The 21,218-nt window shown below is 46.9% G+C and overlaps 2 protein-coding genes across 2 annotated transcripts in view; one reads left to right on the top strand and one right to left on the bottom strand.

Annotated features, from left to right (window-relative positions):
• The window catches only part of CARD11 (caspase recruitment domain family member 11), a gene marked incomplete at its 3' end in the record, with an annotated part of 109,763 nt that overhangs the window by 2,365 nt on the left and 86,180 nt on the right, over nucleotides 1-21,218 (top strand). The gene's annotated exons all lie outside the window — the stretch shown is intronic.
• LOC309973806 (large ribosomal subunit protein uL11-like) lies at nucleotides 5,496-6,191 on the bottom strand. Its single transcript, XM_082858252.1, has one exon. The coding sequence runs from the start codon at nucleotides 6,092-6,094 to the stop codon at nucleotides 5,597-5,599; it is 498 nt and encodes a 165-aa protein (XP_082714378.1). The 5' UTR covers nucleotides 6,095-6,191; the 3' UTR covers nucleotides 5,496-5,596.

Raw genomic sequence — 21,218 nt, 5'->3', positions numbered from 1 at the left:
AGGGTGGCAGAGACTCAAACTAGAGGAAAGGATTGAGGGAAGGAAGGATGGCGGGAGGCGAGTGTGGGCGATGGTGGGACTCAGAGAGTCCAGCAGTCAGTGGAAGGTTCCAGGCTGAGACTGTGCTGGTGGGGCAGCATCCCAACTAACTTCTCCACTTTCCGACATGCGTTTCTCCACCTTTCCAATGGAAACCTTGCGGTGCCTGGTTTGCTGATGATAGCACTTCATGCGTGAAGGGCCACATCGAGTCCCAGTGCTCAGGTGATTATGGTGAAAAGGGACACCAGATGCTGATAAACAGAGCTCCTCCCATGAGTTTAAAACTGCCTTCCGTCCTCTCTTGCTTTGTCCCCACACTTGGCCTTGGAGGCAGAGTGCCTCCTGGTAATCGGGACGATGGTGAAGTCCCGCGAGGGCCGGAATGCCCAGGTGACCACCCCGACGCAGAGTGTGACCAGATCTGTGAAGCTTGGGTTAAAAGAGGTCAGATCAAGGGGGAAAGGCCTCAGGAGGTCCACGGTCCGCCTTCTGGGTCGGAGGCTGAGGCGGGGGGTGGGAAGGAGCCTCGGGCTATGGCCCAGACGCGGCTTCCGGTCGTGACTGCCCACCTGGGCCGGCCTGTCATCCCTTCAGCTCTCTGGGAGTCATCTCTCCCCGGTGAAATCAGGATATTAATACTGATTCTTTTCAGTCTTGTCAGTTACACCAAGCATGAAATGAGCAAACTCGAGATGTGCTATACTCTTCCTGTTGCTGTTACTCCTGAGATCCGGGGAGGATAAGAGGATGGACGCTCGGGTCCGGACCTGGGGCTGGAGAGCGGCTTTCCGCACCCCGCGCCGGGTGGACTTCCTTTCTTAGTCCCCTGTTCTGCAGTCCTGATCTTCCAGGGCAGCCGAGAGGATTGAAGGAAATCTACCCTGTAGACGTACCGCATTATCCAGGAGGTCTGGAGCATTTTGAATTGATTTAAATACGGGAACAGAAAGAAAAGGAAAAGAGGACTATCAAGGAAGCCCCTTAAAACCGCTTTTCTGCTAAAGGAAAAGGAGACTGGCAGATTCCCAGGTGCCAGCCTTGTCACCCGTGCCGCGGCGCATGGGAAGAACACGGCTTGTGCGCTGCACACGCAAGGAACACGCCCCGTACACCTTCCCCCAAAGTCTCCTTGAGCAGCTCCTGCTTGTGGGTCGATGGTTTTAGTGGGGTGACTGTTTCCAGGGGGGTAACCTTTTTGGTTGCGATTTGTTCAGGGCTCTGAGAATATAACGGTCGCTGTCAGATTGGTGCAATGGGCCAGTGCCGCGGGGTAATGAAGGGTCCCCGCTCCTGCCTCTGGCAACAACGCTCTGTCTTCGCTGTTCGAGTCCCGCAGTCAAGCTCCCCAGGCTCATGTCTTATGTCACAGTCCTCTGGTCCTCCCAGCTCCTCACAAGTGGGTGAGCCAGAGCAAGGGCTCCATCCTCCCCGGGTGGTTTCTGTGTCAGGGGTGTAACCTTCCTTCTCACCCCAAATCCAACTCTGGAATGTACGTCCTCATACTCGAGTGTGGCGGTGACAAAGCGGGGCCCTGGGCTCTGTCCACATACTTCACAAATCCTGCAGGTACCACAGCAACACCTGTCACACTCTGCTTTGTACAGTCAGCGCCATCCCCCGGTGCTGGACCCATCCACTGAGAGGCAGGCTCCTCCAAGTTGAAAGATCTACGGACTTGGAGCCAGGCAGAAAGGGCGTCTGCCCCGGCTCTGCCGCGTACTAGCTGTGTGACCTCGGGAAAGTCACCGGTGGCTCTGAGCCTCAATGGCCACGTGTGTAAAATGAAAGCACCACCCCTAAATTAACATAGACCAAAGTGTTTCCAAATGAGAGTGCTCTGCTTTTAAAGGTACTTCTGACTTGGTTATTTTGGACGGAGTTGGGGGTAGGAGGTAGAGTAGAGTGACGAATTTGATGCAAAACTGAATTAATCTGAGAGAGCTATTTCCTTACTTTACAGAGAACTCTCAGAAGAAACTAGGGAGGTGCAGGAATCGGCACACTTCTTCTGTAAAGGTCCAGATAGTAAATACCTGAGGCTCTGAGAGCCAGCAGGTCCCTGTGGAAACGGCTCTGCTCTGTTCTTGCCATGTGGCCGGATCTGGCCAGTGGGGCAGGATGGGCAGTGCAGGGGTGGGCCCTCCACTGCAGTTTGCTGACTCCAGAATTAGAGAACTCGACCCAAGAGAAAAATGCTTAAAGGATGTGAACAAGCAGAATAGGAACAGACCAATCAATTTACAATGAATGAATGCGAAGTGATACAACAGAGAGATGCCTTTTTTCCACTGTCAGACTGGCAAAGATCAAAACACTTGATAAAACGTTATATTGGCGAGAGAAACGGGAAGCAGGTAGTCTAATACGCTGTGGATTTGACGATATGTACCAGCATAAGTGAATCAACCCAAGAATTCCACTTCTAAGAATTATCTCACAGGCAGACTTGTCCATCTTTCTGTGCACGCTGATGTTAACTGTAGCATTGTTTTTAATGGGAATAAACTTGAAACCACACAAATGCTCCTCGAAAGCAAGATCCCTCCATCCAGTGGAATTCTGTGAGGCCTTTACTGAGACGGGGGCATAGAGGGAGTTTCTGGAAGAAAGCACTAGCACGTGTAAGAAACTGCTCTAGTAGGACGTCTGGGGAATGCTGGCTGGGTGGACGAAGGGGAAAATTCTAGCATTCATTTTTTTTTTTTTAACATCTTTATTGGAGTATAATTGCTTTACAATGGTGTGTTAGTTTCTGCTTTATAACAAAGTGAATCAGTTATACATATACATACGTTCCCATATCTCTTCCCTCTTGCATCTCCCTCCCCATCGCACCCCTCTAGGTAGCCACAAAGCACCGAGCTGATCTCCCTGTGCTATGCGGCTGCTTCCCACCGGCTCTCAGTTTTACATTTGGTAGTGTATATATGTCCATGCCACTCTCTCACTTTGTCCCAGCTTACCCTTCCCCCTCCCTGTGTCCTCAAGTCCATTCTCCCTAGGAGGTCTGCGTCTTTATTCCCGTCTTGCCCCTAGGTTCTTCATGACAATTTTTTGTTTGTTTGTTTGTTTAGATTCCATATATATGTGTTAGCATACGGTATTTGTCTTTCTCTTTCTGACTTACTTCACTCTGTATGACAGTCTCTAGGTCCATCCACCTCACTACAAATAACTCAGTTTTGTTCCTTTTTATGGCTGAGTAATATTCCATTGTATATATGTGCCACATCTTCTCTATCCATTCATCTGTCGATGGACACTTCGGTTGCTTCCATGTCCTGGCTATTGTAAATAGAGCTGCAATGAACATTGTGGTACATGACTCTTTTTGAATTATGGTTTTCTCAGGGTATATGCCCAGTAGTGGGATTGCTGGGTCATATGGTAGTTCTATTTTTAGTTTTTTAAGGAACGTCCATACTGTTCTCCATAGTGGCTGTATCAATTTACATTCCCACAAACAGTGCAAGAGGGTTCCCTTTTCTCCACACCCTCTCCAGCATTTATTGTTTGTAGATTTTTGAGGATGGCCATTCTGACCGGTGTGAGGTGATATCTTATTGTAGTTTTGATTTGCATCTCTCTAATGGTTAATGATGTTGAGCATTCTTTCGTGTGTCTGTTGGCAGTCTGTATATCTTCTTTGGAGAAATGTCTATTTAGGTCTTCTGCCCATTTTTTGATTGGGTTGTTTGTTTTTTTAATATTGAGCTGCATGAGCTGCTTGTAAATTTAGGAGATTAATCCTTTGTCAGTTGCTTCATTTGCAAATATTTTCTCCCATTCTGAGGGTTGTCTTTTTGTCTTGTTTATGGTTTCCTTTGCTGTGCAAAAGCTTTGCAGTTTCATTAGGTCCCATTTGTTTATTTTTGTTTTTACTTCCATTTCTCTAGGAGGTGGATCAAAAAAGATCTTGCTGTGGTTTATGTCATAGAGTGTTCTGCCTATGTTTTCCTCTAAGAGTTTGATGGTGTCTGGCCTTATATTTAGGTCTTTAATCCATTTTGAGTTTATTTTTGTGTATGGTGTTAGGGAGTGTTCTCATTTCATTCTGTTACATGTAGCTGTCCAGTTTTCCCAGCACCACTTATTGAAGAGGCTGTCTTTTCTCCACTGTATATTCTTGCCTCCTTTATCAAAGATAAGGTGATCATATGTGTGTGGGTTTATCTCTGGGCTTTCTATCCTGTTCCATTGACCTATATTTCTGTTTCTGTGCCAGTACCATACTGTCTTGATTACTGTAGCTTGGTAGTATAGTCTGAAGTCAGGGAGCCTGATTCCTACAGCTCCATTTTTCTTTCTCAAGATTGCTTTGGCTATTCGGGATCTTTTGTGTTTCCATGTAAATTGTGAAAGTTTTTGTTCTAGTTCTGTGAAAAATGCCATTGGTAGTTTGATAGGGGTTGCATTGAATCTGTAGATTGCTTTGGGTAGTAGAGTTATTTTCACAATGTTGATTCTTCCAATCCAAGAACATGGTATATCTCTCCATCTATTTGTATCATCTTTAATTTCTTTCACCAGTGTCTTGTAATTTTCTGCATACAGGTCTTTTGTCTCCTTAGGTAGGTTTATTCCTAGATATTTTATTCTTTTTGTTGCAATGGTAAATGGGAGTGTTTTCTTAATTTCACTTTCAGATTTTTCATCATTAGTGTATAGGAATGCAAGCGATTTCTGTGCATTAATTTTGTATCCTGCAACTTTTCCAAATTCATTGATTAGCTCTAGCAGTTTTCTGGTAGCATCTTTAGGATTCTCTATGTATAGTATCATGTCATCCGCAAACAGTGACAGCTTTACTTCTTTCCCGATTTGGATTCCTTTTATTTCTTTTTCTTCTCTGATTGCTGTGGCTAAAACTTCCAAAACTATGTTGAATAATAGTGGTGAGAGTGGGCAACCTTGTCTTGTTCCTGATCTTAGTGGAAATGCTTTCAGTTTTTCACCACTGAGGACAATGCTGGCTGTGGGTTTGTCCCATATGGCCTTTATTATGTTGAGGAAAGTTCCCTCTATGCCTACTTTCTGGAGGGTTTTTATCATAAATGGGTGTTGAATTTTGTTGAAAGCTTTCTCTGCATCTGTTGAGATGACCATATGGTTTTTCTCCTTCAGTTTGTCAATATGGTGTATCACTTGATTGATTTGCGTATATTGAAGAATCCTTGCATTCCTGGAATAAACCCCACTTGATCATGGTGTATGATCCTTTTAATGTGCTGTTGGATTCTGTTTGCTAGTATTTTGTTGAGGATTTTTGCATCTGTGTTCAGCAGTGATATTGGCCTGTAGTTTTCTTTCTTTGTCATATCCTTGTCTGGTTTTGGTATCAGGGTGATGGTGGCCTCGTAGAACGAGTTTGGGAGTGTTCCTCCCTCTGCTATATTTTGGAAGAGTTTGAGAAGGATAGGTGTTAGCTCTTCTCTAAATGTTTGATAGAATTCGCCTGTAAAGCCATCTGGTCCTGGGCTTTTGTTTGTTGGAAGTTTTTTTTTTTTTTTTTTTTGCTTGTCAAATAACCCTTTATTATTTTTCTTTGCAGTTCTTAACTAGCTGGACATTCCACTGCACCACTGTTGATGTCATCTATGAGGTCGTGAGGGTGGCAGCCATCAACATTGCAGCCCACAGACTGGGCGGTCCCCAGGATCTCTTTAATGGTTCCAGAGAGTTCTCTAGCTAAAGATCGATGCTGCATCTGTCGGGCAATGCTGACAATCTCATCAAAAGTGATGTTTCCACTGTGCTTAATGTTTTTCTGCTTCTTTCTGTCTCTTGGCGGTTCCTTGAGGGCTTTGATGATCAGGGCAGAGGCAGAAGGTACCACCTCAATCTGGGCCTGTCGGTTCTGAATGGTCAGTTTCACTGTAATCCTCAGACCCTTCCAATCACCAGTTGCCCTGGCGATGTCATCACCAACTTTTTTTGGAGACAGACCCAGGGGGCCGATCTTGGGGGCCAGGGCAGACGTGGCACCGACTTCCCCACCGGTGCACCTCAGGTACACGACTTTGATCTCGTTGGGGTCGAACTTAGGCGGCATGGTGGAGGCGGCTGGTGTCGGATGAACCCGGATTCGGGACGACCGAAGAGAGTTGCACCTTAGCCTCCTCCGAGCCGAAAACCGAAAGACCGGAAGATGGGGCACTTGCGCGGGTTAGTCTGTTGGAAGATTTTTAATCACAGTTTCAATTTCAGTGCTTGTGATTGGTCTGTTTATATTTTCTATTTCTTCCTGGTTCAGTCTCGGAAGGTTGTGCATTTCTAAGAATTTGTCCATCTCTTCCAGGTTGTCCGTTTTATTGGCCTATAGCTGCCTGTAGTGATCTCTCATGATCCTTTGTATCTCTGCAGTGCCAGTTGTTACTTCTCCTTTTTCATTTCTAATGCTATTGATTTGAGCCTTCTCCTCTAGTATTCGTTTTGTGTCCTTTTCTTTTGTTTGTTTTTTAACCCTGAGCAACTGTTATCATTCTGATTAAGAAAACAAGAAGGAAAAGCCAGGTTCAGAAGAGAACAGCAAGGGTGGTCCCCATGAGCTGCTGTCCCGTTTAGTCTTAGCTGTCCTGATGCCCAACCTGCTGGGTTGCAGGAAGAGAGTTCCTCTGGCAGTGGCTTCTGATTTCAGCTGTGTCCCAGTAAGAGAAATCACAGGGCCTCCGCGCTCCTGTGGAAAGGCAAAACTGATTGGTTAAAAAAAAAAAAAAGCATTTGTTTTAAATTAAGGCATAGTGCACACACACAGTATACGTCCCAAATCTGAAGTGCACGATGGGGGAGGTTTCACACCCACCCACGTAGCCGACCATCCAGATCGAGACACGGGTCCTTTCCGGGCCTCGAGGGGGGAGGGGTCTCATGCTCCTTCCCGGTTGCTAAGCCCCCCACCCCTTTTGCCTGTCCTTGAATGTCACATAAATGGCATCACACAGAGCGCGCTCCTGTGTCTCCAGCTCGATTCATCCATGTGTGTCGCAGTCACTGGGGTTTGTTCCCTGCTGTATAGCGTTGCACGGTGAGCGTTTACCACAGTTTGTGTATCCATCCTACCGCTGATGAACGTGCGCGTGTGTGCAGTTTGGGACTATTGTGAGAGCTGCTGTGAACACTCTCGGAGAAGTCTTGGTGGCGATGACCCACTTTTTTTTAATCTGAGGGCAAACAGAAACCTTGTGCCAGCATTACTGGAGGTTTAGCCAATGGTTGTTTCAGTGGAAGGAATGCTGATACGAAGTAAAACTGCGTTTTATTGACATTACTGCTCCGTTCCCTGCCTCTGAGTAAGGATTCGGTCATTCACTGAACTTTTCTAAGAAGAAATGGCCTTTTTAAAAAGGGATTCGAGTGTAGCCGGTTCGGGGGATGTGGGGGAGTGTGCGGTTGAATAATAATGATACCTTGCACTTCTCTCCGAGTCTCCTGGCTTCAGTTCTCAGATGCTTTTCAAAATCAACTTGTGAAGCTCCGTGGCGCCTGGGGAGCTGAGGCCACAGGCATGCCGGTTTGCGGGTGGGAGGCAGAGACGCGTGGCGATTTCCAGTTCCTTTGGGAGTTCTCCATCCTCAAAAATCGTGTCTTCTGGACTCTTAGAGGAGGTTCTTTCACGGGGCCCTGGAGACGCAGGCGTTCTGAGTTTGGGGAGGTTTTAGGCTGTAAAGGAAAGTGGCCCTAGGAAGGAGAGGGTGGTTTCCTATAACTGCTCCGAGCAGGGGAGACCACCCGACTACAGCAGAGCAGAGGGCTGTCGCCAAGGAATGGGTCAATCTCCTGCCCCCTCAGTTTTGTACAGAAATTCTGTGTAATGCTGTATCTTTCTTAACTGATTAATATTAAAAGCATAAAATATGCTTTTGAAACCCAGCCATTTATGTCGGACTACCTGGGCCCAAGAGGCTCCCCTGCCCTAAACTGACGACCATCCTTCGTCCTTCCACCCACCAGCCGCCCCCGGCCTCTCCGGGCCCCTGGCCGCCTCCTCCACCCGCCTGGTCCTGCCTCCACGCAGGCACCAGAACCACCTTGTCCATGCAGAGATGCTTCTGTAGCGGTTGTCTCCTTTTTCTCCAGTATCATCAACTTTTTTCCTTCTCTCCAAGGTTCATTCCGACCAGAGTACAAACATGCTGCAGTTCCCCCCATCTTTAAAGAAAAAACCCAGACCTGCCTTGATTTCATATCCCCTTGCAGCTGTCACTGCCTTGCTGTGTACCGCTCTTCTGTTCGTCTGTCAGGGCTGCTGTAACAGAGTACTGCAGACCGGGGAGCGGCGGGGGGGAAGGGGGGTTAAGCAATTGAAGTTTATTCTCCCAGTTCTGGAGGCTGGAAGTACGAGATCAAGGTGTGGGCAGGGCTGGTGTCCCCTGAGGCTTCTCTCCTTGGCTTGCAGGTGGCCGCCTTCTAGCTGTGTCCTCACGTGGTCAGCCCGCTGTCTGCATGCACCCCTGGTGTCTCTCTGTGTGTCCAACCTCCTCTTCTTACCAGGACACCAGCCCCCCTGGATTAGGGCTCACCCTAACGGTCTCACATGAACTCAGTCACTCCTTAAAGGCTTTGTCTCCAACTACAGGTAGTGGGGCTAGGGCTTCAGCATGTGAATTTGGGGGGATGCAACTCAGCCGCCACACCTTTACAGATGGTCTCTTTGAAAGCGTTGTCTACACTGTCCCCATTTCCTGTCCCCGCATTCTGTCCTGGACCCACTTCAGTCAGACTTCTGCCCCCCGAGTCCCCAAGTCCAGGTCCACTCTCAGCCCTCGGGGGCATTAGCTCAGTCTATCTACCTCTCCTCCTCGGAATGTGGCGTGGGTTCCCTCTCTTGGTTTCTCCCACCTTCCCGGCCACTCCTTCCTAGTCTCTCTTTTCTGATTCTTCTGTGTCCCCTGACCTCTGAGGTCAAAGGGCCTTGGCCTCTTCTCCCTCTGCACTCCTCCCTGGATGGTCTCATCTAGTCTCACAGCCTCAAAGCCGTCTCTGTACTCATGACTCCCAAGTTTATACCTCCTGCCAGGCCTCCCCTCCTGAACTGTGCACTTCAGTAGCCAGTGGTCTTGACTGCCTAGACATGGAGTTGATCCAAAACCAAACTTCTGATTTTCCCATCCCTAAGTCCTCGCGTGCATCCTGCCAGGTGCTCAGGCTTCGAAACCTTGGGGGGGTCTGTGATTCCTCTCTTAGAAATAGGAATGTGGCCACTTGCTCAGCACAGAAAACCCAAGTGCTCTGGCTCGGGCACAAAGGATGTCGCTCCCATGCCTCGTTAGTGCATCGTTCAGGGGACTTGTACCCCTAACAGATGGGGCACAGCATGACGTGCTGGAGAGAACCTGGGGCTCGGAAGGCAGGGGTGAGATTCGGGTTCTGGGTCACTAACCCATTGGGCCGTCTAGGCCAAGTCCTTTCTCTGCTCTGGGCTCAGTTTCCTCGTAAGTGAAGTGAGGCAGGAGACGGGGCCGGGGATGGCAAATGGGTTTCACCTTGAGGGCCAGCTCCGCGGAAGAGAGTTCTGTGATCGATTGCCCACGTCTGCTGTGGGTGTGAAACTGACAGTGGGAGCCCGGGTGCCCCCCATTAGTCACCCTTGCCCTGGCGCCTCGCCACCAAGAACCCGTCAAGCTGTAAAAATCTGTGATCGCGCCCCGACCTTGAGCAAATCACTTCACTGTCCCAAGATTTTGTTTCTTCGCAAGCGAGGTGGAGATGAATAATCCCTGCCTTCCTACCGCGCAGAATTGCTCTGAGGAGCGTGCGAGATAGTGGGTGAAAAATTGCTTGGAAAATAGCAGGACGCTATATAAATGCAAGGTTTCGTTGTTGCTAACTGACCTCCCTGGTCATGATTTGTGTTAGTCATGCCTTCCTCTGAGCCGTCTTCTAGGGCCGGGCAAGAAGCCTTTGCTTTCGTTTTTGCCCCTGCCCCCCACCTCGGGCAAGAGCGTGCCATTTGGATCTCCTGGTGACGATGAGAAAGGGGATTAGCATGAATGCTGGGTGTGCAGGTGATCTTCCTGTGCTTGGAAGATCTCAGCATCTTTCACAGCCCCCGGGGCAGGTGAAACCAGGAAGCCTTCTCCAGAGCCTTTCAGCTACTCAGCACCATCGTACCCTCCCGCCATCACCCCGCCACCTTGTGACACTTCTGCACAACAGGTGGGGAAAAAATCTTCCCAAAGTAAATTTTTGTCTCCCTCAGGGGTTCCTCTGTATTATCCAAATGTCGGGAATTAAATTAATTCTCCGGTTGGGCAGTTGGGAGCGGTGCGTCTCCCCTGAGCGCTGCTGAGCGCAGCTCTGGCTAATTTCTGGAGCCGGCACCTGCCCTGCAGCCTGTGGGAATCCAGGGGAGATACCCAGGTAGAGCTATTTTTGTTACCTGATGAAAAAAGCATCCCTTCCCTCAATCTACAAGTCTCCCCTCTTTCACCTTGAACGTTGTTAATGCCCCGGCTTTTCTGCCAAAATCCCAAAGAGAGTCTGATTGCAGCTTCCTGTGTGCATGAACTTCTCCCAGAGACCCAGGGGAGCGATCTGTCCCTACATTATTTGGCGTAAGCAAAGCTTTGGGGCATTTCTTATTGCCAGTGGCGCATTCTGAGTTGGTTTCTTTGCTCAGGCTCTTATTTATTGGCGAGTGCGTCTCATTTCCTTCTTCCCTCCTGCAGCCTTTGTCGTGAACAGTGTTCGGCGCGGTGTGAAATGAGAAGCATTAAGAACTCTTCTAAGGCATAAAGGTTTGATTTTGTTTTTCTTTTTTTAAGTGTTAGAAGAATAAAGGACTTGAGTTTCCTGTAGGACTGGAAACAGTGAATCAGATTTTTGTTTTGCTTAAAACCTGAAAATCTCAGGCAGCAGTTGAGAGTCTCTGGACAGAGCTGAGTGCTGTGTTTGGGGGTTTAGGGTGATGTCCCTTCCCCATGGGCCATTCTACGGGAGAGGCGGTGGCCACCCACGGAGACTGATTTGAGAGGGACCAGAAAGGCTACCTGAGTCACAGAGCTGCCCGAGACAGAGTGGGCACTGACACTTCCTGCCCTGCCTTTTCTCCTCCGTGAGGCGTTTCAGTGATTCAGTGCCTGGTGTTATCCACAGACTGATGGGTGCAATGAGCGTGAGCTCTCCCTCTCCCAGCAGGCGACCTTGGACAAGTCTCTGAAGTCATTGGTGAAATGGGGATAAGACAGCACCCTTCCCACAGGAAGTTAGATGAGATACCACTTCCCAAGTGCCATGAGGCAGGCAGGACATCCAGGGAGGCACGGCTGGGACAGGTGCGTGCTCGTGATACAGGCGTGCCGTGCTCGTTAGCAGGATGCCCTGGAGAAAGTTCAGAAGGGCCCCTGACAAACCTGTAATCTAGCATGAGCCATTTGCTTACATCCCTTGCCTGATCCCCGTTCGTTAACATCCCTTACTACCATTATCCTTTTATTCATCCCTTAACGAGTACCCAGTGCCTGCCCCTCCCGGGCACTCCGCTAGGTGCCAGGGATAAAAAGATGTAAGGGCGGGGTCCTCACCCCAATAAGCCTGTACTCAGATGAGGAGACAGTCAGTTGCAAGATAAAGGAGGCACGCGTTGAAGACGGGTGTGAGAGAGAGGGGCACCCGGGTCTGCCCAGGGAGACAGAGACCCCCGGGCCCGATAGAAGCTGAAATGAGACTCGGAAAATAACGAGGCTTTAGCCAGGCAGAGACGTGGGGAGGGCCCTCTAAGTAGAGAAACCGCACGTGCCCAGCCATGGAGGTGTGATGAGTGTCAGTGTTGGCAAAAAGACGGGAAGACTTGGGGACGGGGGAGGAGGGGCCCCCGAGAGCCCCCGGATGGCTTGCCGAGGGGGCAGGTGCTGGCCTGGGGGCGACCACCAGATACTGGCGCGACTGAGCCGTGACCGCGCGCCAGGATGGATGTGCAGGTTTGAAAGATCACACACAGCGGTGCGGAGAACAGATGGGAGACTGGGGGCAAGAGGCACGGAGGGCCCCCTCTGATGGGATGTGGGCCAGGATGAGCCGTGTCTTTAAGTAAACTTCGTATGGACGCGTAACATTCATGCAGGAGGCGTGCACACATCCTACGTGTGCAGCACGACAGATTTTCGCAAAGTGAACACACGGTGTCCCCAGCACCCAGATCAGGAAACAGAATGGGACCAGCTGAAAAATAATATTTTAATGAAAAACAAGAATGGCTTTTCATAGCGTAGTAATTTTTAGTATAAGTCTGTCCCAAATACTGCACGGGACATTCACGTTCTTCAAAATACTTGGTTATTCAAGATGAAAATCTGACCGAGCGCCCTGTATGTTATCTGATTACCCTGGATGCATCCACATTGTTGCGGGTGGCAGTAGTTCCTTCATGTTTTTATTGCCAGCGAGAGCCTGTTTTATGACCGTTGCACATGTTATCGAGACTCCCGCTGATGGATAACTGAGTTGTTTCCAGTTTGAGGACATTATGAACGAGGCTGCTCTGAGCACTCTTGCACTTACCTTTTGGAGACACGGGCTTGTATTTCCACCCAAGAGGGGACCTGCTGGATCTTAGAGGATGTTTATATTCGGCTCTAATAAATACCACCGAATAGTTTTCCAAGAACGTTGTTGCAAACTACACCCCACCCGCAGTGGAAGAGCGTTCCAGTTGCTCCACAGCTTTCCTCACACGGCACTGTCTGTCTCTTCATTTAGCCATGCCAGCGGGTGTGCGGTCAAAACAAAGCACTGTGCAGTTTTAATTTGCGTTTCACTCGTGGCTGAGCCGACTGCCTTTTCATGTATTGATCGGCCATTTTGGCCGTCCTCCTCTGTGAAGTGTCTGTTAGAGTTCTGCCCACTTTTCTGTCGTCATGTCTTTTTCTTATTCAATTGGAGTAGTTCTTCATATATGAGGAGTCCTTTGTCAGATAAATGTATTGCAGATACCTTCCTTCAGTTTAGAGCTTGCCCTTTTGCTCTCTTATTAGAGTCTGCTGATGAACAGAAGTTTTTAATTTTAATGTAGTCCAGCTCGTGTGGGTTTTTCCATCATGGTTCACTCTTTTTTGAGTCCTGTTTAAGAAAGATATGCCTTATTAGTTTATCCAGTTTCATTACTTTATTTATTTATTTATTTTTTCCAGTACGCGGGCCTCTCACTGTTGTGGCCTCTCCCGTTGCGGAGCACAGGCTCCGGACGCGCAGGCTCAGCGGCCATGGCCCACGGGCCCAGCCGCTCCGCGGCATGTGGGATCCTCCCGGACCGGGGCACAAACCCATGTCCCCTGCATCGGCAGGCGGACTCTCAACCACTGCGCCACCAGGGAAGACCCCATTACATTTTTTAATGTGGCTCCTTAAAAATTAAAATTATATGTGTGGTTCAAAAAAACAAAAAAGAAAGAAAGATAGGCCTACCCCAAAGTGTGTGTTTCCTCCTAAAAGATTAATTGTTTCATCTTTCACATTTAGATCTATAATCCATCTAGAATGGATTTTTCCTTTAATAAAGGATAACGTACGTACAGTAAAACACACCCATTTTAAGTACGCAGTCCAGTGAATTTTGATAAGAGTATATACACATGTAACCACAACCACAGGCAAGATGTAAAAGATGTCCATCACCCCATAAAGTTGCTTTATGTCCTTCTGCTTCTCAGAGTGTGGTCCATGGACCAGCAGCATCGGCCTAACCTGAGAGCTGGTTAGAAATGCAGACTCTCGGGCCCCACCCCAGGCCGGCTGAATTAGAATCTGCATTTTAACAAAATTCCTAGGTACTTTGTATGCACTTGAAAGTTTAGAGACAATCTGAGTTCCTTTGAAGAAAGATGACAAGCAAAAAAATGCTTTTTCTATTGTTATTAATGACATCGCCTGAAGCAAGGCAAGGTAAATGATAGATCATTGAGTTTGGGGAAAAAATGAAAGAGAAGAGAAAGACAAAGTTGGCAAGGAATTTTGAAGTCATCCCAGGAGCACCCTCTGTCCCCTGGACCACTTCCTCTCCTGGAGACCTGGCCCCGCTGATGTCCTGCAGAGCTGAAGGACAACATTTGCCGTTGGGGAGGCTTGGGCTCCTGGAGCAGTGCTTCCTGGTCTGTGCCCTGGACCAGCATGGAGAAAGCCATCCTAATGACCAAGTCCAGAAGGACCATAATTTTGGGTTTGTTGTTGTTGTTTTTTTTTACTTTTCTTTTTTTTTTAAGTTTAATTTTTATCTTCATGTAATATATGTACTGCTTTAAAATATCAAATACTTCCACATGGCTTATAATAAAAGATAGCAGTTCTCCAGCCCACCCCTCCCCCACTCCTCTGACATTTTAATCACCTACTTTTTGGATGACCCCTTATCCCTCACACCCGGAGTCCGGTTTTCCAGTGAGTAAACGTTCCTTCTGCCAGAGCTGGGGAGAGAATCTGGGGCGTTAACTGCCCCCTTTTACATATCTTCAGCCGATCCTCCTGGTGTTAATCCCACCCTGGTTGTCCACCTTCTGTGGTCCAAGGTACCTCTATTTTCTGGGCTTTTCTGGGATTCTGCACAGAGCAGATTGGCTTTTGTTCCTTCCAGCTCTTCTACCATTAAGCGCTTAGGTTTTCTCCTTCTCTACTCACATTAGACATTTTTACATTATAAATTACTTTTTTAAAAAATCAAATAAAAGAATATATACATATATTATAAAGAATACTAACAAAAAGGCTTCATATTTCAGTCTGTGGAAATTATTTTTGTGAGTGGTTTGAAATCCAGTTAAATGTGTTAATAAATTAAATTTATTTCCGTAAGGGCTATCCCAGCCCCGTCCCTTCCCCTCTGACCTGCGGTGGCGAGTTTCTCATGCATCATACCCCTGGCTCTAAAGCTGAGCTCACGATTCTGTTCCTTAGATCTCTTTGTCTTTTGCCAAAAAAAAATACCAGGCTATCTTTTTCCCCCTTTGTTTTCTGCCTTCTCAGGTTTCAAATGAGCATTTCATGTTCCCATTTTACCTCTCCCAGCGTATCCGTTGTACTTCTTAAGTTGTTGCTAGTGGTTGCCCTGTAGTTAAGAAAATACATTTTTAACTAATCCACGTCCCCCTTGAAATGACACTGGATGGTTTCACATGTAGAGCAGGCGCCTTATAACCCAGTGTTCCCAGTTCCTCCCTCCCGACCCTCTGAGATTGTTGTCCATCATTTCACTCAGCATCCACTATCAGTTACGTGATACGTTGTTACTGTGATTACTTTAAAAAACAGTAATCTTGGGCTTCCTTGGTGGCGCAGTGGTTGAGGGTCCGCCTGCCGATGCAGGGGACACGGGTTCGTGCCCCGGTCCGGGAAGATCCCACAGGCCGCGGAGCGGCTGGGCCCGTGAGCCATGGCCGCTGAGCCTGCGCGTCCGGAGCCTGTGCTCCGCAACGGGAGAGGCCGCAACAGTGAGACGCCTGCGTACCGCAAAAAAAAAAAAAAAACAGTAATCTTGTAGATCAATTAAGAATAAGGAAATCCCTGGCAGTCCAGTGGTTAGGACTCGATGCTTTCACTGCCGTGGCCAGGGTTCCATCCCTGGTCAGGGAACTAAGAGCCCGCAAGCCAATGGGCGGGGCCAAAAAAAGAAAAGATCTTATTTGACTTTTATTTATTCCTGCGCCAATGCCCTTCCTTTCTTTATGTTTTTTTTTTCTTTTTTTATGTCGTTTTTCTTCTGCCCGAAGATCCTCTTTTAACATGTCTTGCAGGGCAAGCCTATTGGCCCTCAATTTCTTCCATTTTTGTTTATCTGAGAAAGTCTTCATTTCTCCTTCACGTTTGAGGACGATTTCGCTGGAAATTGACTTCTGAGCTGGTAGCCTTTTCTCTCTTAATACTTGCGGTATTTCACTCCACTCCCTTCTCGCTTGCGTTGTTTCTGATAAGGGGTCCACTGTGATCCGTATCCTTACCCTTTCATAGGAAAGGTGTTTTTCCCCTGTCTGGCTTCTTTCAGGATTTTCTGTTCATCTTTGCATTTCTGCAATTTGGGTCTAATGTGCCCAGGTGTGTTTTTCTTGTTATTTGCCCTGCTTGGCAGTCTCTGAACTTCCTGCATCTGTGTGGTTTGGTTACAGATCCGGTATTAATTCAACTATTAGTAGTGTTCTTGGCCATGAGGAATTCAGCTGTTTGTTTGCTTTCTCTCTTTTGCTTCTCCCTCTGCTCATCCCATTATACTACCCTTTTGACATCATCCAATAACTCTGTTTTCTCTTTACATTTCAGTTTGCAAGTTGTATTGACCTATAGTCCAGCTCGCTGACTTTTTTCCTTGGCCACATCCAGTCTACCGACGAGCCTGTCAAAGGCACTTTATTTCTGACACTGTGTTTTTGATTCTCCCTAAGAGCTTCCTTCTCTCTGCTTACGTTCCCCCTTCTGCATGGTGTCCAGTTTTTCCATTAGCGCAACCTCAACCTATTAATCATAGTTATTTTAAATTCTCTGTCTAGAGTAATTCCAGTATTTGTGTCATATCTGAGTCTGGTTCTGATCATTGCTTTGTTACTTCAAAATGTATTTTTTCTTGGCTGTCACTTGAAAATGTTATTTTCTCTTGCCTTTTGGCATACCTTGTGCTTTCTTACTGGGAGACATACATGCTGTGTTGGGTAATAGGAACTGAGGCAAAGAGGGAGTTAGGGCTTTAAGTGTGAGGGTATCTGTTAATCAGGCCAGGCTTTGGGCTCCGTTCGGTATTTTTTGCAGCTGTAGGTGCCAGAAGCTTCAGCTCCTCGAGTACCCCTGCTTGTGTCTCCCTTCTTGACCCTGGGCTTCCCTCTGTTCTCCTCCTTAAAGAGAGTCTGGTTTTTTCAGCTCTTGTGGCTGTAACCACCGTGATACTGGAGCCCCGTTGCTGTGGGGGGAGGGGAATGGTCTATAATCTACAACGAAATTTCAGTCCTTTCGTGGGCTGTGTTTCGGGGCTGAGGCGTTCACAAGGGGTTCTCCTGGGACGTAGTTTTCCCCTCTGCCCCCCACTCCCTCCCCAGGCACAGCATTCCCAGTCTGTCTCCTCGAAGCCTGGTCCTGTTGACTGTGGTCTCTCCTCCCACTTTGGTGAGACAGGAAGGCTGGAGGGGTCCGGAGAATGGAGGAACTTCTTCACCTGGGTGGGATAAGGCTTCTGAATTGCATCTGGCCAAGTCCTCTCCCCTGGAGAAAAGGCCTTTGTTCTGACTAAGGCTCTGGGTCTACTTCACAGTGGTTCGTCTTCCCCTCCCTCTGCCAGAGACACCAGGGGGTCTTTCTGGGATCCTCGCCATGAAAACCTGGAGGGGTTCCTGGGGGTAAACCCAAAAGAGTGTGGTGGCCCCCTAAGCCTATGTCCCCTCCAGCTTTTCACTTTCACTCTGGTCCTCACTCAGCCTCCAGCAATTCATCAAAATCACCATTTAAGTGTTCCTTCCCGTTTATGGCTCCAGCAAATTCTTCTCCCTATAAGTAGATCTCATTTGCTGTATCCCTCTAGATGGCCCCATCTCTCGGGCTTTCAGGGTGCCATTTGTCCTGTGACGTTAGTTCTCTGATGGGTCCAAGAAAATGGTTGGTTTTCAGTTTGTCCAGCTTTTTCTTGTAAGGATGGCAATGATAACTTTCAAGCTCTTTACATGGTGTAGCTGAAACCAGAGGTCAATACCAAGCTGTCTTCATTACTGTAAGATATTAGTTAGGGTCAGCTACACTGCGTAACAAATAGACCCCCCAAGTATCAGGGTCTTAAAGAGCAAGAGGTATATATATTTTTTCTTATGTAAAATCAGGGTGGCTTTCAGGTCAGCAGGATAGCTCTCCTCCATGCAGTGCTTCAGGCACCCAGGCTCTTTCCATCGCGTGCCCCACCATGCCTAGGCTACAGTGTTGTCTGCATCTGGACAGCAGAAAGAATAGGGCAGAAAGGTGCACATATGGGAGGTTTAGTATGGACCTGGCCCAGAAGCAAAGCACAGTACTTTTGTTCACATTGCATTGAGAAGAACTCAGTCCATGCACCCAGAGGAAAAGAGAATGGAGTTTCAGGAACAGCTACCGTCCTCGCCACTTACTGCTTTACATTAGCTCTACCAGTCTACTGACCATGTTCTTTGTCAGATGTGTCTCGACTCTTTTGGCCCTTTGCTTCTCCTTATGTACTTGAGATCCAGCTTCTCGTGTTCTGTTAAACACTCTGTGGGGATTTCAATTGTATTAAATTTGTAGATCAATTTAGGGGGGACTGGCATCTTTATGATAAGTTTTTTCATCTGCAAACTTGGTTTGTCTTCCCATTTTTAAAGATCCTCTATAATGTCTTCCAGTAAAGCTTTAAAGTTTTCTCTCTAAAGGTCTTGCTTAGTTTTTGTTCAACTTATTCCTAATATCTTTTGGGTTTTACTGCTATTATAAAGAATATGAAACTTTAAAACTTTTAAAAGTTTAAAACTTTGCATTTATGTTGTTACTAATGTAGAGAAACACAGTTGATCTTTTTTATATTTAACCTTGGATTCATAACTATACTAAACTCTTTAACATTCTGATAACTAATCACTAGACTGTTTTTCATTTTTCTATGTAGATAATATCATTTGTGAATTACGCCAGTTTTTTCTTTTTTACCATTTCTTAGATCCTTTGTTTCTTTTTCTTTTCTTCGTTTATTTTTTTTACTGTGCTGGTTGGCATCCCCAGTAAAGCACTGAATAATAGTGGTAATTGTGGGCATCTATGCCTTGGCCTCAATCTTGAAGGAAAAGCTTTCAAAGCTTCACCTTTAACTATTGTGTTTGCTAGAGGATTTTTGTGGATATATTTAATTAGGTAATAACGTGTATTTCCTTTCCATTCGTAGTTCACCAATATATTTTATCAGGAATGCATGTCAGATTTTATCAAGTGCTTTTTCTACACTTCTGTGGGTTTTTTTTACTGAAACAACTGCACGGGCACACCTTGGAGTTACTGCAGGTTCGCTTCCAGACCACCTCAGTAAAGCAAGTCATATGAGTTTTTTCGTTTCCCAGTGCATATAAAAGTAAATCCTTGTTGCTTATCTATTTTTGGATAGTGGTTTGTATCTGTTAATCCCATACTCCTAACTTGTCCCTGCCCTCCTTCCTCTCCCCTTTGGTAACTGTACGTTTGTTTTCTATGTCTGTGAGTTTGTTTCTGTTTTGTGTATAGATTCATTTGTGTTATTTTTTAGATTTCACATATAAGTGATATCATATAGTATTTGTCTTTCTCTGTCTGACTTACTTCACTAAGTATAATATTCTCTATGTTCATCCATGTTGCTGCAAATGGCAATATTTCATTTTTTTAGTGGCCGAGTAATATGTCCATATCTGTTTTTTTGTTGACTAATTCTCACCTCAGGTGTATCTATTCTACTGTTTTAACCATCCTTTGAGGGCTTTAAAAACCACATGACTAAGGACAATTTCAAACATACAAAATAGAGAGATTCAAATAAGGAACCCCCTCCTTTTTCCCATTGTCCAAGTTCAGTAATTATCCACACATGGCCCTTCTTCCTGTATATCTTTTTTTTTTTAATATTTATTTATTTATTTGGTCGCACCAAGTCTTAGTTGTGGCAGGCGGGCTCCTTAGTTGCAGCTCCAGGGCTCCTTGGTTGTGGCATGTGAACTCTTGCAGCATGCCTGAGGGATCTAGTTCCCCAGCCAGGGACCGAACCCAGGCCTGCTACATTGGGAGCACGGAGTCTTATGCACTGCGCCACCAGGGAAGTCCCTTCCTGTATATCTTTACACCCCACCACTTCTCCCCTCGCAGGATTGCTTTAAAATTCCACATCATTTCATCTCTAACCATTTTAGGCATAAAGTTTTTAATTTCAGTGGTTATAGTTTTTCATGTCTAATTCTGTTTGGTTCTTTTAGAGGTCTGCCTGTTTATTTTGAGTGGTTATTTACTTTTTATATTTTGGTTCTTTTTTTATTTATTTAAACATACTAAATATCGTAATTCTGTATTTGATCACCTTCTAATATCTGAACTCCTTGTGTATCTGATGCTGCATTTGCTGTCCTGCTAACTACTGGTTATTGGGCTTTGTTTCATTTTATGATTTCTTTAAAATTGTGAGCGCATGTTCTTTGAAACTTTATCTCCAGGAAAGTTTTGAAGTCCGATTGGGGGTTTGCTCCACCCAAAGATGGCGTGGGTTTGTTCTGCCGATGACTGGGTGTAGTATGAAGGGATCACTGTTTGTTTAATATGACCACTTTATTGAACTATAACATACATACAAAAAAATACAAATCATTAGCAAACAGCTTTTGTGACCAAGAAACAGAAAATGATCAGAACTACGGAATTCCCTCCTACCCTTTCCAGTTACTTCTTCCCCTCCAAGGTCACCGCTGTCCTGGGCATAGTTTTGCCAGTTTTCGTGTGAATAGAATCATCCAGTCTGTGCTCTTTTTTCGTACCTGGCCTCTTTCACTTAGCATGTGTCTGTGAGGTTCATCCAGGTTGATGCGCGAGCGGCAGGGTTCATTTTGCTCTGTTGTATCGTATTCCATTTTGGTGATCTCTTCTATGGCTGGTGAGCACGTGAGTGGTTCCCACGTGTGGGGTGATGACGGTGCCTCTACAGACTTCTTGTGCACGTGTTGTGGGAACATACCATGACTTCCTTTCAGATTCATGAGTAGGAATGGAAGTAAGGGTGGTGGGCATCCACAGGGTACTTCTGCTTTAATACTCACAGTTTTCCAAAATGGTCATACTAACTTATACTTCCTCCAGCAGCACAAGAGTATGGGGTGATTTAGTTTTTTGGGTTTTTGGGGGTTTTTTTGCGGTACGCAGGCCTCTCACTGTTGTGGCCTCTCCCGTTGCAGAGCACAGGCTCCGGACGCGCAGGCTCAGCGGCCATGGCTCACGGGCCCAGCCGCTCCACGGCATGTGGGATCTTCCCGGACCGGGGCACAAACCCGCGTCCCCTGCATCGGCAGGCGGACTCTCAACCACTGCACCACCAGGGAAGCCCAGGGTGATTTAAATTAAATCCTCAGCTTGGTGCTTTTTGGCCCATGAAGTCGAGTGAACTAAGGTCCTCAAGCCACATGAAAGCGGTGGAGAGGAGACGTTCCCCTCCACTCAGCTAAGGCTGAGACAGATGGGTTTCCTCGCTGTCCCCCGTCTGTGGGTTG

The sequence above is a fragment of the Leucopleurus acutus genome (assembly GCF_964270905.1).
Source record: "Leucopleurus acutus genome assembly, chromosome: 16".
In the NCBI taxonomy this organism is placed as follows: Eukaryota; Metazoa; Chordata; class Mammalia; order Artiodactyla; family Delphinidae; genus Leucopleurus; species Leucopleurus acutus.
This window is presented reverse-complemented; position numbering and strand designations above follow the sequence as displayed.